Source organism: Syngnathoides biaculeatus, chromosome 17, assembly GCF_019802595.1.
Source record: "Syngnathoides biaculeatus isolate LvHL_M chromosome 17, ASM1980259v1, whole genome shotgun sequence".
NCBI classification, from domain to species: Eukaryota; Metazoa; Chordata; class Actinopteri; order Syngnathiformes; family Syngnathidae; genus Syngnathoides; species Syngnathoides biaculeatus.
The window spans coordinates 2,715,697-2,733,653 of NC_084656.1; the positions used below are offsets into that span (position 1 = coordinate 2,715,697).

General features: G+C 42.2%; 1 protein-coding gene across 4 annotated transcripts in view; it reads left to right on the forward strand.

Moving 5' to 3' along the window:
* The window catches only part of tln1 (talin 1), a 160,291-nt gene that overhangs the window by 115,413 nt on the left and 26,921 nt on the right, over positions 1 to 17,957 (forward strand). For all 4 annotated transcript variants that reach the window (XM_061847653.1, XM_061847651.1, XM_061847654.1 and 1 more), the window contains 11 exons: positions 415 to 555; positions 892 to 1,073; positions 7,557 to 7,689; positions 7,930 to 8,031; positions 8,153 to 8,323; positions 9,548 to 9,796; positions 10,076 to 10,195; positions 10,312 to 10,458; positions 13,121 to 13,287; positions 17,303 to 17,486; positions 17,618 to 17,743. In XM_061847653.1, the coding sequence (XP_061703637.1) occupies positions 415 to 555; positions 892 to 1,073; positions 7,557 to 7,689; positions 7,930 to 8,031; positions 8,153 to 8,323; positions 9,548 to 9,796; positions 10,076 to 10,195; positions 10,312 to 10,458; positions 13,121 to 13,287; positions 17,303 to 17,486; positions 17,618 to 17,743 (1,722 nt within the window). The remainder of the gene's footprint in view (positions 1 to 414; positions 556 to 891; positions 1,074 to 7,556; positions 7,690 to 7,929; positions 8,032 to 8,152; positions 8,324 to 9,547; positions 9,797 to 10,075; positions 10,196 to 10,311; positions 10,459 to 13,120; positions 13,288 to 17,302; positions 17,487 to 17,617; positions 17,744 to 17,957) is intronic.

A 17,957-nucleotide genomic window follows, 5' to 3' on the forward strand; every position in this document is an offset into this window, starting at 1 on the left:
TAGAGAGGAAGATGCAGGAGATAGGCTAAGATGGCAAAAGATGACACGCTGTGGCGACCCCTAACGGGACAAGCCGAAAGGAAAAGAAGAAGATGATGCAGGTGGGCGTGCCTGCTCACCGGAGCAGGTGTGCACTGGGTGGTTGAGGAAGGACACGTTCATGACAATTAATAAATTAGGCTTCAATATTTGCGTATTGCATTGATTCCATCAACCTTGTAAGAAAAAAATCTTGCATCCTCTTATTTTCTGTATCCACTACTGCTCCTGAAATGATGCAAATTTGAAACTGAAAAACTGATGAAGCCTGCTCGAAAGAGAGGCGAAATGTCTTCCAGGATAAACAGAACAGTCCCATTGTGATTGATTCAGAGCCCTCTGCATGCACACAGTCCACTCATTAGTTTTCTTTAGGCCTTGGATGGAGCCTTCAATCAGGAGAACAGAGAGAGGTGTAAGGCTGCAACTGGTCCCCTGATAGAAGCAGTGGACAACCTAACAGCCTTTGCCTCCAATCCAGAATTTGCTAGCATTCCAGCTGAGATCAGTCTTGAGGTACGTTCACTCAAATTTATCAAATTTGACATGGAATTTTGATAAAACAGTGTTTTAATAATAAAACACATTTCTTTGCAAAGGATTTTTTTTTATTCATGTGAATTGAAATAAATTACAATTCTGTTGTATTTGATTTTAGTTCATACCTAGAGTCAGGGTAAGGTTGGTTGTTGTTTAAGAACATGTTACAATTCTGGATAATTTTATTCTTCAGAAACTAAATTCCCAATTTTTCTTTAGCTGAAAATATTTATGAGACCCTGCCCCAAACCAAATTCCCAAAACTACTTACAGTTAGAATTTCTATATTTTCATTATCTCTGTTCACCTTAGGGTCATGCTGCCATGAAGCCCATTGTAGCAGCAGCAAAGACTATGCTGGAAAGTTCAACTGGACTCATCCAGACTGCGCGCTCTTTGGCCGTCAACCCCAAAGATCCCCCCAAGTGGTCTGTGCTTGCTGGGCACTCAAGAACTGTATCTGACTCCATCAAGAAACTTATAACCAACATGAGGTAATATCGCCTAGTAATACAGTAGTTTAGCACTCAGAATCTGATACCTGAGGAAACTTCCTTATTCAAAGCCCTTGCCCAATAAATGGAAAGCAGGTTAGATCAGATATTTTCATACTTTTGCAATTCATTCATTAGTTTGAACCGCTTATCCTTACTTGGGTCATGGGCGAGCTGGAACCTACCCTACCTGACTCTGGCGGGCCACACCCTGAACTGCTCGCCAGTAAATTGCAGGGCACATATAAACAGAGAATCATTTGCCTTCAGACCTATAGGCAATTTAGCATCTTCAATTAATCTACAATGCATGTTTTGGGGATGTGGAAGGAAACCAGAGTACCCAGAGAAAACCCACCCAGGGACTGGGAGAACGCGCAAACTCCACTCAAGCGAGGCCAGATTTCAACCCAGGCCCTCAGAACTGTAATACAGATGTGTTAACCAGTCGCCCACTGTTCCACCCCTGTCGCAATTTGGAAATGCAAATAGATATTCCAGCGACGTGGCGAAAGTAAGAGACAGACAGTAAATAGGAAGCCATCTTGCTCGGACATGCCTTTATGTGGATGTCCACACCTTTATATGCACACGCGCACTGACATGTCAGAAGTGGCCAGGATTAGTCAAACCGAATGACGTGCAGTGACATGTCAGAAGTGGCCAGGATTGGTCAAACCGAATGTCAATCAATCTACCGGCACGATCGACGTATCGGCCACACCCGAATCAAACAACAAGGTGGATGATAGGCTGACGTATTTTTTTTGGAGGGGGGGTTGGGGGCACGCCGTCGCAATCGACCATTACTGCCTCGGAGATCGACTGGTAGATTGCGATCGACGCATTGGGCACCCCCCTTCTAGTGGATTGTATTGTATACCAACTTGAAGTTAAGGTCTCCCAAGGATTCTTTTCATCATCTACGAGATCATGAAATGACTGCAGATAGAGGATAAGGCAAGTTTATTTTAAATATTGAATACACGCTCCTTTTGTTTTCAGGTTGTCCCATTAGGGCTTACCAAAGCGTGTCATCTTTTCCCATGTGAGCCTATCTCCTGTATCTTCCTCTGTAACACCAACTGCCCTTATGTCATTCCTCACAAAATCCATCAACCTTCTCATTGGTCTTCCTCCCACTCTTTGCCTGGCAGCTCCATCCTCATCACCCTTCTACCAATATACTCACTCTCTCCTCTGAATGTGTCCTAACCATCAAAGTCTGCTCTGTAAATTTTCCCGGAAACATCTAACTTTGGCTGTCCCTCTAATGAGCTCATTTCTAATCCTATCCAACCAGCTAACTCCTAGAGAGAACCTCAACATCTTCATTTCTGCCACCTCCAGCTCTGCTTCCTGTTGTCGCTTCATTGCTACTGTCTTTTAATATGTACATCATGGCTGGCCTCACCATTGTTTCATGAACTTTCTTTATTCTAACAGACTCTTCTGTCACATAACACACCAGACACATTCAGCTAGCTGTTCCAACCTATTAGGGCCCGTTTCTTCACTTCCTTACTACACTCACCATTGCTCGGGATTGTTGACCCAAAGTATTTGAAGTCATCCTCCCTCGCTATCTCTTCTGCCTGTAGCCTCACTGTCTCCCCCCATTCAGCTTATTCATGCACATATATTCATTCCTCTCCTTTCTAGTGCATGCCCCACCTACTCCACCTCCTTCTGATCCTCCACCTGCTCCCTGCTTTCGCTGCAGATCACGGTCATCAGCGAACATCATGGTCCAAGGGGACTCGAGTCTAACCTCACCTGTCACCCTATTCATTACCACTGCAAACAGGAAGGGGCTCAGAGCTGATCCCTGATGCAGTCCCACCTCCACCTTAAATTCCTCTGTCACACCTAAGGCACACCTCACCATTGTTCTGGTGCCATCATACATGTCCTGTACTATTTTAACATACTTTTCTGCCACACCAGACATATGCATGCAGTTCCACAGTTCCTCTCTTGCTTCTCTGTGAATTGCTTTCTCTTGATCCACAAAGACACAATGTAGCCCATTCTAATCTTCTTTATACTTTTCCATTAGCATCTTCAAAGCAAATAATGCATCTGTGTTACTCTTTCTAGGCATGAAACAATACTTTTGCCCCCAACATACTTACATAATTGTACTTAGTTCTGTCCTAAGTGTACCCTCCACTACTCTTTCCCATAACTTTATTCCCCTATAGTTCCTACAGTTTTGCACATTGCCTTTGTTCTTAAAAATGGGAACTAGCACACTCTTCCTCCAATCTTCAGGCATTTTCTCACCCATCTCACCTTTTTGCTGTGAACTAGTTGGTCAGAAACTCCTCACCCACATCTCAAAATTGCTTCCATACCTCCACAGTATGTCATCAGGACCAAATGCCTTCCCAGTTTTCTTCCCCTTTAGTGCCTTTCTAACTTCCCCTTTACTAATCATTGCCACTTCCTGGTCCACCACACTTACTCTAATACTCTACGTTCTCTCTCATTTTCTTCATTCATCAACTTCTCAAAGTATTCTTTCCATCAATTTAGCACACTACTGGCACCAGCGCAACGACAATTGTGCAAAGGGAGCAGTTTAATGTGACAAATCGTGCGATAGTCTACACAATACATGACTAATACTAATACTGATTTGACCAGCAAGATGTGAGTGTGTGTCCTAAGATGATGCAAGGCAGAAAATAGTAGGTTCGCTGATCAAGAATTTAATGACTTAGTTGCCAGAGGGAAAAAACTGTTCAAATGCCTGCAAGTTTTGACTTTCATTGACCTGTAGCGCTTTCCTGATGGAAGGAGCTGGAAGAGCTGGTGGCCAGGATGTGGAGGATCCGAAAGGATGGTGCCTGCTCTGGATCTAGATCACGTCGCGTGCAAGTCCTCAATAGTGGGTAGCGTGGTGCCGACAATCCATTCAGCGGTTTTGATTGTCCATTGTTGTCGGAATTTGTCCTTTTTGGTGGCAGCCCCAAACCAGACTGATGGAGGTGCACAGTACTGATTGGATGACTGCTGTGCAGAACTGTCTCAGCAGCTCTTGTGACAGGCCACGCTTCCTCAGAAGCCGCAAGAAGTACGTCCTTTATTGGGGTTTTTTGAGGATGGAGTTGATATTTGTCTCCCACTTCAGGTCCTCTGAGACTGTAATTCCCAAGAACTTGAAGGTCTCGATGGTTGACACAAGACAGTTGGATAGCATCGGGGTCAGCTGTGGTGAAGGATGCCTCCTGAAGTCCACAATCATATCTAAAGTCTTTAGAGTCTTCAACACCAGGTTGTGTTGACCGCACCAAAGCTCCAATCTCGCCACTTCCTCTCGATATGCAGACTCGTTGCCATCTTTGATGAGGCCGATGACCGTGGTGTCATCTGCAAATTTCAGTTTGACAGTCGTATGCCATGAGGTGCAGTCGTTAGAAATGAGCGAGAAGAGCAGAGGTGAGAGGACACCGGTGCTGGTGCTGCATGTTAATGAGGTGGTGTCCCCCAGCCTCACCTGTTGTGTCCTACCCGTCAGGAAGTTGTAGATCGACCGGGAGATGGCAAGCGAGACGCCGAACTGGAGAAGTTTGGAAGAGAGGAGTTCAGGGATGATGGTGTTGAACGCAGAGCTAAGGTCCAAGAACAGGATCCTCACAAAGGTACCTTCGCTGTCAAGATGTTCAAGGATGAAGTGCAAACCCATGTGGACTGCATCATCCACAAACCTGTTAGTTTGAGAGGCAAACTGCAGTGAGTCCAGCTGGGGATCTGTGACACTCTTGAGGTGGTCCGGTACAGGCATTTAAAGGACTTCATGACCACAGATGTCAAAGCGAGAGGCCTGTAGTCATTAAGACCTGAGACTTATGCTTTTTTGGGGACCTGTATAATGGTGGAGCATTTGAAGCAGGCTGTTACTTCACACTTCTTCAAAAAAGAGCTTCAGTCTCAGAAGGGATGTCAGAAAAATCTCTCTCTTTCATCTTCCATAGCAAGGTGGAACAGTGTCTTATCAATGGCGACAATGGCAGTGTGACATCTGTAGATGACGTTGCAGGCAATATGGCTGCCACTGGGATGTCAAGTTGACTTCCGCAACTTTGCCCATGAATGACACGCTCTCCACTCATTTTTTTTGTTCATATAGACATTGAAATGAATAATAATATATGTAGTTTTCATAACAATTTTTATTTAAAATGTATATATGGATGTCAGTAGCCCTTTAATTTCTTGAGTCAGCTGGTTTCTAGTGCGATTGTAGAGGGCCCCGTCCCCACTGCAATCACCTTTTGCCTGGCGGAGTTGCCCAAGTTTGGTTGAAAACCAAAGCAGCTTTTAAGTTCTAATTTTGCCTCGTTGATCCACTTTTGAACTGATTTTACGAAAGGCTTTGCACATTTAAGTGCTTGCCTTTATGTAGGTATTAAGTACAGCAAGCAGTGATCAGAGGAGGAAATGGGTGCGCGGGCGATTGCAAGATATAAATTTTTAATGGATGTGTAACAATCGTCTGAAGTGTTATTTGCCATCATTGGACATTTCACGTGCTGCTTATATTTTGGTAGTTTGTGGTTAAGTTTAGCTGTGTTAAAGTCTCCGAGAATAATGAACGGTGAATCTGGGTGTTTTTTTTCTCAATGTCATATATCTGATTGGCGAGCGTTAGCAGTGCTGTGTCCATGGTAGCTTGAGGCGCAATGTAAACACTGACAAAAATGAAAGATGTGGAAATCACGTGGTGAATAAAACGGCTTACAGTTCAAAAACAGCGACTATAAAAGTGGGCTGCAGTGTGTGCTTAACTGTGTAACGTCCGTGCACCATTTTCTCGTTGATATAAAAGCATATTCTACCGCCTTTGGATTTCCGTGTTAACTCAGTTACACGCTCTGTACGATAAAGGTGGAGAGCCGGGGAGCGTGATGGCGTTGTCTGGGATGCATCCACACACCCAAGGCTCCGTGAAGCACAAAATCTTTCCAGGTCATAATCAGAAACCGAAGTTCATCCATTTTGTTAGCTAGGGAGCGTAGGTTCGCAAGATGGATCGTCAGAAGAGTTAGTGGATGTCCCCTCTTTCACAGGCGAACTTTTATACCAGCTCGCGTCCCTCTTCGTCGTGAGGCTTTGAAGAGCGTGCCGAATAGCAACTCCGGAAAAAGATTCAGCGAATTGGCAAGAGTTGTCGAAAAAAAGTCCGGAGAAGAGTCAGTGTATTCCTTTTGCATCTCCTCAGTTGTCTGTGTCCCACTTCTTTTTTGCCAAGCTCTTTCCTTATACTTTGGGGTTCCACCACCAAGCCTCCCATCTCCGCTTTCCCACCCAAACATACACAAAGTATTCTCCTGTCTGTCTCTCTGATCACCTTGGCTGTAGTATTCCAGTCTTCTGGCAACTCATCTTGTCCACTGAGAGCCTGTTTCCGAAAGGCTGCACAACACTTTTTTTTAGCTTCCACCACATGGTCCTCTGCTCTACCTTTATCTTCCTAATCTTTCTCCCCACTGCCAGAGTCATTATGCACACCGCCATCCTATGCTGTCGAGCTACACTCTCCCCACTACCTTATAGTTGGTAACCTCCTGCAGATGACGTCGTCTGAACAAATGTAATCCACCTGCATGCTTCTCCCTCCTCTCTTGTAGGTCGCCCTATGTTCCTGCCTCTTCAAGAAAGAAATGTTCAACACTGTCATTTCCACCCTTTTTGCGATGTCTGACAGCATCTGTCCTTCCAAGTTCCTTTCTTGGATGCCATCCTTACCAATAACTTCTTCATCACTCCTCTTTCCTTCACCAACATTTTCATTACAATGTGCACCAATCACAACTCTTGATGTGTCCTGGATGCTCAGAACTACCTCATCTAAGTCCTTTCAGAATTTCACTTTCACTTCTCGGTCACATCCTACCTGTGGGGCATAGCTGACCAACTAATCACATTATACATAACCTCAATTTCAAATTTCAGCCTTGTCACTCGATCTGATACTCTTTTCGCCTCCAACAGATTCTTAGCCAGCTCTTCCTTTAAAATAGCCCTACCCCTAAACTTCTAGCCTTACTTCCTCTTGGATGCGATATATATAACAACCTTTCTCCGAATCATCATGTCAACCAACTCCTGAGCTTTTCCTGTCATAGTCCCAACATTCAAAGTCTCTTCACTCAGTTTTGGGCTCTGTGCTTCTCTCTTCTCTTTCTGCCGAGTAATCCGCTTTCCTCCTTTGCTTCATTTTTGAGCCATGGTAGCTGAATTTCCACCAACACCTTGCAGTTTAATGGTACTGGGGTTGGATGTTGTTAACCCGGGCCATGACTGATCCGGTATGGGATTCTTTAGATGAATACTCATATTTGTTTGGCAAAGTTTTAAGCCAGATGCCTTTCCTACAGATTGCCCGAGCTTGTGCCCCCATAGGACTGCATTATACTGATAAGACACTAGTTTCCTCTAATAGTCCAAGTTTTCCATTTTGATTAATTCCAACAGAGAAAAAGCTCCAGGCCAGAGGGAGTGTGATGATGCTATTGAGGTTCTTAATGGCTGCATCCGTGAGGTTGACCATGCTTCTCTTGCTGCCATCAGCCAGCAATTAACACCCAGAGAAGATATCTCAATGGAGGTAAAGGCAAACAATATCTTGGCTCGGATCGATTGCATTCTTTGCAATCCTTGTGATGGATTAAAAATGAAAATCACGTTTTTACATTCATTATATGGTATGTGCCTAAAGGGGACAATATTGCTATTTGTGGTTTTGTTTATTTAGTTACAGTTTCCATCTGTTACAACTATTTCAATTTAGCGTGGACTACTCCATCTGTAACTGATGGTGATGAACTGTATGTTTTGCGTGTTGCAGGCCCTTCATGAGCAAATGGCTGCCTCAGTCCATGAGATAAGCAATTTAATTGAACCAGTTGCTGTGGCTGCGCGCTCTGAGGCTTCCCAGCTTGGCCACAAGGTAAGACAGTAGATCTCAACCCAGGTCACTGTTTTAATGTCTTATTTTCAGTATTTTTCTGTCCTCCACAGTTATGCTTCTTGAAATTGTTTTGATCATCTATTATTGTCCCACTCCACAGGTATCTCAAATGGTCAGTTATTTTGAGCCCCTTATAATGGCAGCTATTGGGACAGCGTCGAAGATTCTTAGCAGCCAACAGCAGATGGCTGTCTTAGACCAAACTAAAACTTTAACAGAGTCAGCCCTGCAGATGCTCTACACTGCCAAGGAAGCTGGAGGAAACCCTAAGGTACTTTTCTTATGCTCTCATTGACTTATGAATGTGATATACATTAAGAACCCATTACTTTCAACAGATATGCACAAGCTGGATGTTAAATTGATCTTTCTTTTCCATGCTGTTATTAAAAAACAGGGACGCTCATTCTTAAATTTACCTGCCATTGGAGAAAAACACCCTGAGTGCTCATGCTCACCCGTCACTTACTTGACGCTTAATGGTATTTCACAGCTTGAGTATTCCTAAGCTACATAAGTTTGCATTACTGTATGATGGATATTTTTTACCGAGTAATGTCCTCAGACCGGCTGCGCGCAAAGCTTTGAAACTGAGTGAGCCTGAACTACCAAGTAGCTCTCACAACGCTGGCTACCAGCTTCAACGGAAAAACTGCGACGCCTGCATCAGCAAACAACATTTTGCAACAACCAAACATATGAATTAATTGAACCACAAACATTGTGTTACGATCTTAAGTAATATAAAGATTGTACTGGCTTAAGTAGGGGGACACAGCCACATCATAGTTTCAGTCTCTGGTAGCGTAGTGTGTTACTGATAGTAGCCTTGGTTATTTTGGTTCCAGCTTTCTGCAGGTCAGTCACTAGGTCTCCCTAGTTCTGCGATTTTTGCTCACCGTTCTCAGAATGATTTTGACCCCCACGGGGTGAGATCTTGCATTGAGGTCCATGCATTGTATTGCATGTATTGGCCATGTCTCACTTGAAAAGAGTTTTTTAATCTGAATGAGACCAACTTAGTTAAAAAATGTTTAGAAACTAATGAACTTGAGAGTTGAAATTGATCAGTAAGGTTTACTTTTTTTACAAAGTAAAACATTTTATTTCTCCTTATGTTTTTATTATACTTATACTTTTATTTTCCTTTTTTATTTTTAAACATTTTATTACTTTAATTTTTTTTCTTTGTATTCAAATGCTTTTAATCATGTAAAGCACATTGAGTTACCCTCTGTATGAAATGCGCTACATAAATAAATTTGCTTTGCTTATGTGAGTCATTGCTGCCAAATTATACTCAATCAGCAATGTTCACTGAGCCAGTGATGGGCAGGTGAGTGATAACAGCACTACACTGAACAAAAAACAAAAAATTCTGTGGTGCACTGAATCCACAATAAGTGAACCACGATATGGTGAGGGATTATTGTGTATCAAACTATATAATTCACAATTTAAGCATCATAAAGTCAAGTCTCAATATCTTTTCCAGGCCGCACACATGCAGGAGGCTCTGGAGGAGTCTGTCCAGATGATGAAAGAAGCAGTTGATGATTTGGGGGCCACTCTGGCAGAAGCAGCCAGTGCAGCAGGTGCTGTGGGTGGAATGGTGGACTCCATCAACGACGCCATTAATAAAATGGAAAATGCGCCCACACTTGAACCTGAGGGCACCTTTGTGGACTACCAGACTACAATGGTTAAGACAGCCAAGGCCATTGCTGTTACCGTACAGGAGATGGTAAGACTTTGTGAATTTGTAACTAATAGTGTTACTAAAAGGGATATGAACATTGATTGGTATGCCACAAAACTGCCTAGTATTATATATTGGCTCATGATTTAGGGTAGGATTCATAATATACTATATGTCCTCATGCTCTTTCTGCCTAAATTATTTATTTGTAATTTTCATCTCCTTGTCTAATATCAAGAAGTATGAAGTCTTATGTTGTGTGATTAATATTAAAACATAGCTGCTACATTGGCTTTATCTGCATAAGTCGCATCTTTTTTTTAGGTGACAAAGTCTAACACCAACCCTGATGACCTTGGCGGATTGGCAAATGAGCTGACGAATGAGTTTGGAAATCTGGCAAATGAGGCAAAATATGCAGCTATTACTGCAGAGAATGATGAGGTAAATATAATCAGCCAAAGATGAGATTTCCGTGATGTATGTCTTTTCTATTGTCACCTGCAAGTCATATATGTGTGCAGCAGTTTATTAGTTTTCACACCGTTTGTTTCTTCCAGATTGGTAGTCATATAAAGAAGCAGGTGGGTGAACTTGGTTTCAGCTGCACTGGTTTGGTGACCAAAGCTGGAGCTCTGCAGTGCAGCCCCAATGATTCATTCACCAAGAAAGAGCTGATCGAAAGTGCTCGAAAAGTCTCAGAGAAGGTTGGTTTTACTTGTATTGGCAAATGTTTTCTGGTTAAGACCAAATGAGTTTTTACAATGCAATATTAAAAAAATATAATAATGAGCCGTCACCCTATTGTGATGGAGGGGTTTCTGTGTCCCCATGATCATAGGAGCTAGGTTGTCTGGGGCTTCCTTCCCCCTGGTAGGGTCATCCATGTCACCCATGCACAGTCAACACTGTGTATAGTGAGGATAGGCCACTGGTGACCTCAACTCAGGATGTTTTGAGTCATGGTAGGAGAGCAACTGCAACTACCACAGACAAATTGCTTGTGTGACATACTTAAATTCTGGTCCACAGTGCAGCATCTCAGCAGGGGGAAGCAGTGCACCGTCAACACTGTGTATAGTATGCTGACCTCGACTTGTGACGTTTTCAGTGGGTGGGAGAATACTTGAAAGACCTCCTCAATTCCACCGACAGGCCTTCCCATGAGGAAGCAGAGTCTGGGTTCTCTCAGGCGGGCTCTTCTATCTCTGGCGTTGAGGTCATCAAAGTTGTTAAAAAGCTCCTCGGTGGCAGTGCACTGGGGTGGATGAGATTCAAGAGTTCCTAAAGGCTCTGGATGTTGTGGGGCTGTCCTGGTTGACACACCTCTCGAACATCACGTAAACATTGGGGACAGTGCCTCTGAATTGTTCAACTGGGGTGGTGGTCCCCCTTTTTAAGAAAGAGGACTGGAGGGTGTGTTCCAAATACAGAGGGATCACACTCGTCAGCCTCTCTGGTAAGGTCTATTCAGAGGTGCTGGAGAGGAGGGTCAATTGGGAAGTCGAATCTGAGATTCAGGAGGAGCAATGTGGTTTTCGTCCTGGCCGTGGAACAGTGGACAAGCTCTACACCTTCGGCAGGATCCTTGTGGGTGCATGGGAGTTCACCCAACCAGTCTACATATGTCCGATTTGGTGGCCTCAGCATTGCATCTCTGCTCTTTGCAAATGATGTGGTTCTGTTTGCTTAATCCAGCCATGATTTCCAATGCTCACTGGAGTGGTTCGCAGGCGAGTGTGAATTGGGTGGGATGAGAATGAGCACCTCGAAATCTGAGACCATGGTCCTCAGTAGGAAAAAGGTGGCGTGCCCTCTCTGGGTCAGGGATCAGATCCTGCCGCAAGTGGAGGAATTCAAGTATCTTACGGTCTTATTCACGAGTGAGGGAAGAATGGAGCGGGAGATCAACAGACAGATTGGTGCAGCATCTGGAGTGATGCAGACTTTGTATTCATCTGTTATTGTAAAGAAGGAACTAAGTCAAAAGGCAAAGCTCTCAATTTACCAGTCAATCTACATTCCTACCCTCACTTATGGTCACGAGGTGTGGGTCATGACCAAAAGAACAATATCCCAGATACAAGCGGCCGAAATGAGTTCCTTCAGCAGGGTGTCTGGGCTTGCCCTCCGGGATAGGGTGAGAAGCTCGATCATCCAGGAGGGTCCCAGTGTCGAGCCGCTGCTCCTCCGCTTTGAGAGGTGGCAGATTAGGTGGCTGGGGCATCTGATGCCTCCCTGTTGAGGTGATCAGGGTACGTCCCACCGGAAAGACTACAGGGACGACCCATGACATGCTTGATATATTGTCTATTGGCTCGCCTGGAAATGCCTTGGGATTCCTCCTGAAGAGCTGGATTAAGTGGTTGGGGTAAGGGAAGTCTTGGTATGCCTGGTAAAGCTACTGCCCCTGGGAACCGACACGGAAAAGCGGTAGAAGATGCATAGATAATGACATGCAGATGAAATTGTATTTCTTTACGTAGTGGACTTCTTTGTGCCAAAACCTATTCAGCTGCACATACACAAAGAGGGAAAACCAATACACTTTTCCGCTTCCCAGGTGTGCTTACCCACCTGGCATTCTCATCCAGTCACAGTTCAAAGCTCAGCCAATACACATTGACTGCTTAGCAAACCATCGGAACTTATAGAACTCTTAATAACATTTCGCTTGACATAAGGGTAGGATTGTTACAATACCAATTATTTTAAAGATGCAATTGTACCACCAACAGCTTGCTGTAGGTAAACTGTTATAACACTCTAAAATAACTTGATGAAATTATTATATATTGGTTTGAGACATAGTCACCACAGCACATGAACAATAACCTCTCATCTAATTACAAAAAATTGTTTCATTTTGACCTCACTTACAAAGATTCAGTGGTTCTAAATGAGTGATTGGATAAATGTAGCGGAGATAGAGGAATGCAGAATTTGTTCACATTATTTTTCACCCTAACTCAACATTTTTATGGGTGGCTACATTTTTACATCATTATTTTTCAGTTTAATTCTGGATGAGCTATGTTAGGTACACATCAAATTATATAAAAAAATAAAAAAAACATACTGAAAAGAATCTAATTGAACAGAGTAATCGGGCCATTCATGGAGGAAATACCTATTGTGAATTTTTAAATTCAGCACCTTATTAAACAACACTAAGTTGTGTAAAAGAAATACAAAAGTATTGAACATTTGGACGTGGATTAAAATGTTTAGACAGTCAAATTACGTTTATCTGGAAATGTAGGGCATTTTAGGTTAATCTTGAAGTTTAACTCGAAAGGCAAATATAGCTATTTGTGACTAATGTCGTCAGATTCCTGTCGCAGTCTTAATCGATTGGTCGTCTTGTAGGTCTCGCATGTGCTGGCAGCCCTCCAGGCAGGTAACCGTGGCACCCAGGCCTGCATCACTGCAGCCAGTGCTGTGTCTGGAATAATTGCCGACCTTGACACCACCATCATGTTTGCAACTGCTGGGACACTAAACCGAGAGAATGCAGAGACCTTTGCAGACCACAGGTACTTTTTACTAAAGTTGTACTTAATCCATATTTTTTTTCCACAAGTTTTGTTAAGCATCTTCATTTGTGAGTACATTAAATTTTAATTAATTAATTAATTTTGAACGGGCTCTTGCTATCAGAAATCTGCAATTGTTAAAGCATTTATTACAAGTTGCTCTTGCCTTGCAAAACTAATTTGAACTTTGGCCTCAACAAAAATTTTCAAAATTTAATAAAGCAAAAATGTTTGGTCTGGTTGAAACCCCGTTATAGTAAAGATTTGCCTTCTTTGAAGACCAAAATCTAACACAAATTAGTACGTTTATCAGTGTGTTTAGAGCGGAAACTACTGTAAAATATGCTAATACTAGACAACTAAACACAAGGACCGAAAATAAGTATGTCATCAGTGCTACATCACTTGAGGAAAATTAAGATATGATTTAAAAGTATATATAATATAATACATGTTTGTAATCCATCCATATTCTTTTTCCAAGCACTTATCACTTTAGTTAGCCCCACAATCTGAAAATTTGCATAATTGCTGAGTTCAATGTTGTTCTCTGACTAGTCAAGTACACTTGAACACACCAATTAAATTGGTAGTATGCATGCTAGCATGTGTTTTAGCGTGTATTCAAGTTACCATATGATGGTGGTCACGAGACAGTGAGGAACAATTGCAATTTTACATTTGTAAGAAGAAGCTCGATATTCCCCCATACACTGAGAATGTAGGCAAGTCATTACTCAAGATGTTCACACTCACGGTGTCACATTGAAACAAAAATTACCACACCACAGCAAACAGAATCTCATAACTAGCAAATAATAAAACAAATAAAACAATGACTGAAGAAATAATTGACACAAAGCATGCACTTTACATGCTATCTACATCCTCCCAGCATGCTTTGTGGCACTAAGGATCTACTTTGTGCCACAAAGCATGCTAGGAGGATGTATATAAAATAATCACACCACAGCAAACAGAATAGCATAACTAGCAAGTAATAAAACAAATAAAACTATGAAACAATTCTCCCATGCTGGAAGGATGCTAACAATGTAACCGGTGTGTTCAAGTGTGCAGTACTTCATTGGTGTAGTCCAGGGGTCGGGAACCTTTTAGGCTGAGAGAGCCATAAATGGCAAATATTTTAAAATATAATTCTAAAAGAGCCATACAATATTTTTAAAACTAAATACAAGTATATTTGTGCATTTTATGTAAGAATAACATTTTAAGAATACAATAACTCTCTAAATTCATTTAAACAGTGAGTAATTCCCAGAATTCTGGATTTTTTAAATTTCATGAAAATTCCTCCGGAAAATTGAGGAAAAATTGCCTAAAATTAATCCGGATATTAGTTGACAACATTGAAACATGCGTTTGACTTCGTTGTTTTGCTTTCACGAGCGTAGCCATGTTGAGGCACTAACACTAGTAACAGTAACACCCCTCCCCTCGCATTCTCTCAAGACGTCGCTTATTTTGTGTGGTCTTGACATTAATTTACGTGTTTATTTCATAACCGTTTTTAACTAAACGAGCTTGCTCCAAAACAACCGGTTTCCACCCGGAAACGGGAAATCCAAGTTAACCGTACTGAGCATGTACGGAGCATGTACGAAAGTGCATGTTCAGAACTGCTTCACGTAATGCGAGAGCATTTACGTTGAAAGTCATCAACAACATGACAAAGGAAAGGAAATTAAGTTCCACCAGGGTTGCTCATTGTGTAGATCGCAAGGCGGCGTGACGGCGTAAAAAAAATAAATAAATAAAATAAAACAGACGATCATCCACCTCGTTGCTTGATTGCGGTGTGGCCAATAAGTCGAGCGCATGCACTTAAAGGCGGGTTCTAGCAAGACGGCCTCCTATTTACGGCAGTTCCGTGGTGCGTAAACAACAATACGTCACAATTGCCCACAGGAATGTTTGTTCCAATGTATCGCTAGCTTGTTGCCAATAACGCCGATTATTTTGAAGTCAACTTTCAGCATCTTCATTACATTGCAAGTATAGACCGTTCGTGTTTAGTCCTTGACAGGCCAGTGCATTTAACTTTTCTTCAGATAAAGTTTGTCAGATCAAGAATTTTTATTGATGAAAAATTTTAAATACCGTTTTATATCATGTTCTACTCATATCAGTTGAAATCGGAAATGATTATTTCTGAGTTTTAAATTTTAGTTTTCTATTTTAGTTATGTATTTATTTTTAATTTACAGTTATTTTCATCCAGTAAGTTATTTTAAGCCATCCCTAATCACACCCGCAACTTTATCTGCGAGCATGACTGACCACACCTGTACACTTTTCAAATGTGAGTGATTGTATGTGTGCGTGTGCGTGTGTGTGCTTGTGCCTGCTTGTGTGTGTGTGTGTATATATCAAAATATTAAAGGAAACTCATTATACTATTAGTATTACTAGAGCTATATCTAAGATAGTGAGCGATGTGGTCGAGTGTATCAGTACAACGCGATGTAACAAGTTTCTGACTTAAGCGTTAATAGTAATTACTATAGATCAACTTAACATATTTTGCTCTACGGTGTAGAAATTGTAGGATAATTGTAGGACAATTTTAGTGAATAGTTCACATAATTCATTTGTCTTGAGATAAGATGGCATATTTTATGCATATTTGAATGACAAATGTGATTTTGTGCTATCCAGTGATTGGGAGATGGGGGGCAAAAAAATCTGGGCTTGGCCCTTGGGGAACTTCTGCCCAGTTTTTTTTTTGGGTCAGGACTTGGAAATTTTATTTCAATTTTTGTCTGAATTTTGTTCACAGATATGACCAGAATGCACGACAGCCATCCATTTTTTCAAAAATTTCAAGGGGGGGCATGCCCCCGGGCTCCTGTAGTGCTCGCATTTGTATTTTCAGGAATTTTCACCAAAGTCCACTTTCATCTCTAATTTAAATATTATGATGTTACTAACCAATGATGACAAAAGTATTTCTTACCTTTAATGCAACTTCTTTGCTGATGGCTTTGTTGTCTGTTTCATAGATCATTAAATTAAACTTCATGCAGCCTTTGACAGTTCAATCCGTTATTCGTGAACGTAGGTTGGTTTTAATGGTTTTTTTTTTTATGTGAGAAAGACTTCATATGCATAGGTAGAACCAAACATTGTCAGTCCAGCAATACTCACACGCCGCAGTGTGTGGTATGTGACGGGAAGTGCGTTCCAAGTTTTCACAATCTGCTGGTCTGCAAGGTTTCATTTTTTTCATTTCTCCCCACCTATGTGTGGTCGCTAACAATGATTGCAGACAGAGGCATGTCTTCATGTAAAAAAAAATTCTGTCGGTGGCCGGCGTATAAGCACACTGTCTTTATAAACCACATCGATAGGCTGCGTAAGGACAGTAACATTTGTAATTGTGAGTGTACTCTTTTCAGAGCAGAGGGGGGCGGTGTAAGGAGGTAAAACTTGGAAGAAGAGTGTGCGGCTGTGCAGCAGGTTGTTGTTAGAGAACGTTACATGTGCTGCTAAATTGTTTAAAAAAAAAAAAACATCAGGTTGAAGTCTTTTTTTTGGGGGAGGCACGCCGTCACGCAATCGACCTAAACTACCTTGCGATCGACCAGTCGATCGCCATGGACACATTGAGCACCCCGCTCTATACAGTATGTCGTTATGAGGGCTCTGTGAGCCACACACCACCACCAAAAGAGCCAGGTGTGGCACGCGAGCCATAGGTTCCCGACCCCTGAATCTAGTCACACAACATTTATTGATTTTGGAACTCGTGCACTTAAGGCCCGCTGTCCATTTTAAGTGCATCTTATGGTCTCAAAACTATGGTGCACTCACTACAGTATTCATGGATTTTCATTATTTGCATGCGGGGGTGAAACGTAACCCTCACGAACAACGAGGGAACACTGTATATCATTCTCTCTCTCTCTCTCTCTCTATCTCTCACTCTCACTCCTTCACTCTCTCACTCACATGCATCTTTTATATTAGTGACTTTTTACTTTCCTATGTGCAGAGAATATATCCTGAAGACAGCCAAGGCTCTAGTAGAGGACACCAAGCTGTTAGTATCTGGTGCTGGGGCGAGTCAAGAGAAACTGGCTCAGGCTGCCCAGTCTTCTGTGTGCACCATTACCAAATTGGCTGATGTGGTCAAACTAGGAGCTGCCAGCCTTGGTTCTGAAGATCCAGAGACCCAGGTGTTTGCATGCAACTCAAATTCAGTCTTTTATTTTCTTCTATAAGGCACCTATGAAATATGAAGGAAACAATTTACCTCAAACAAATGTTAATTCTCTGAACAAAAAAAGTATTTTTTTTAACTCCACAGGTGGTTCTTATCAATGCAGTGAAAGATGTGGCAAAAGCTCTGGGCAATCTCATCAGCACCACCAAGGCAGCTGCAGGCAAACCTCACGATGACCCCAGCATGCTCCAACTCAAGAATTCTGCTAAGGTAAAAACAAAAGGCACATCCAGAGAAATTTGTCAAATGTGTTCTTAAGGATGCACTGTTCCTCTCCAGTTACATCATAAGAATTATAATCAGCTTTAATGGCCAAGTAGGTAACAATACACAAGGAACTTGTCTCCTGCAGCCTGTGCCGCCCTCGTACGATCATTCATCATCCTTCATGTTGAGGACTGAGAAAAGACCAAGCTAACAAGAA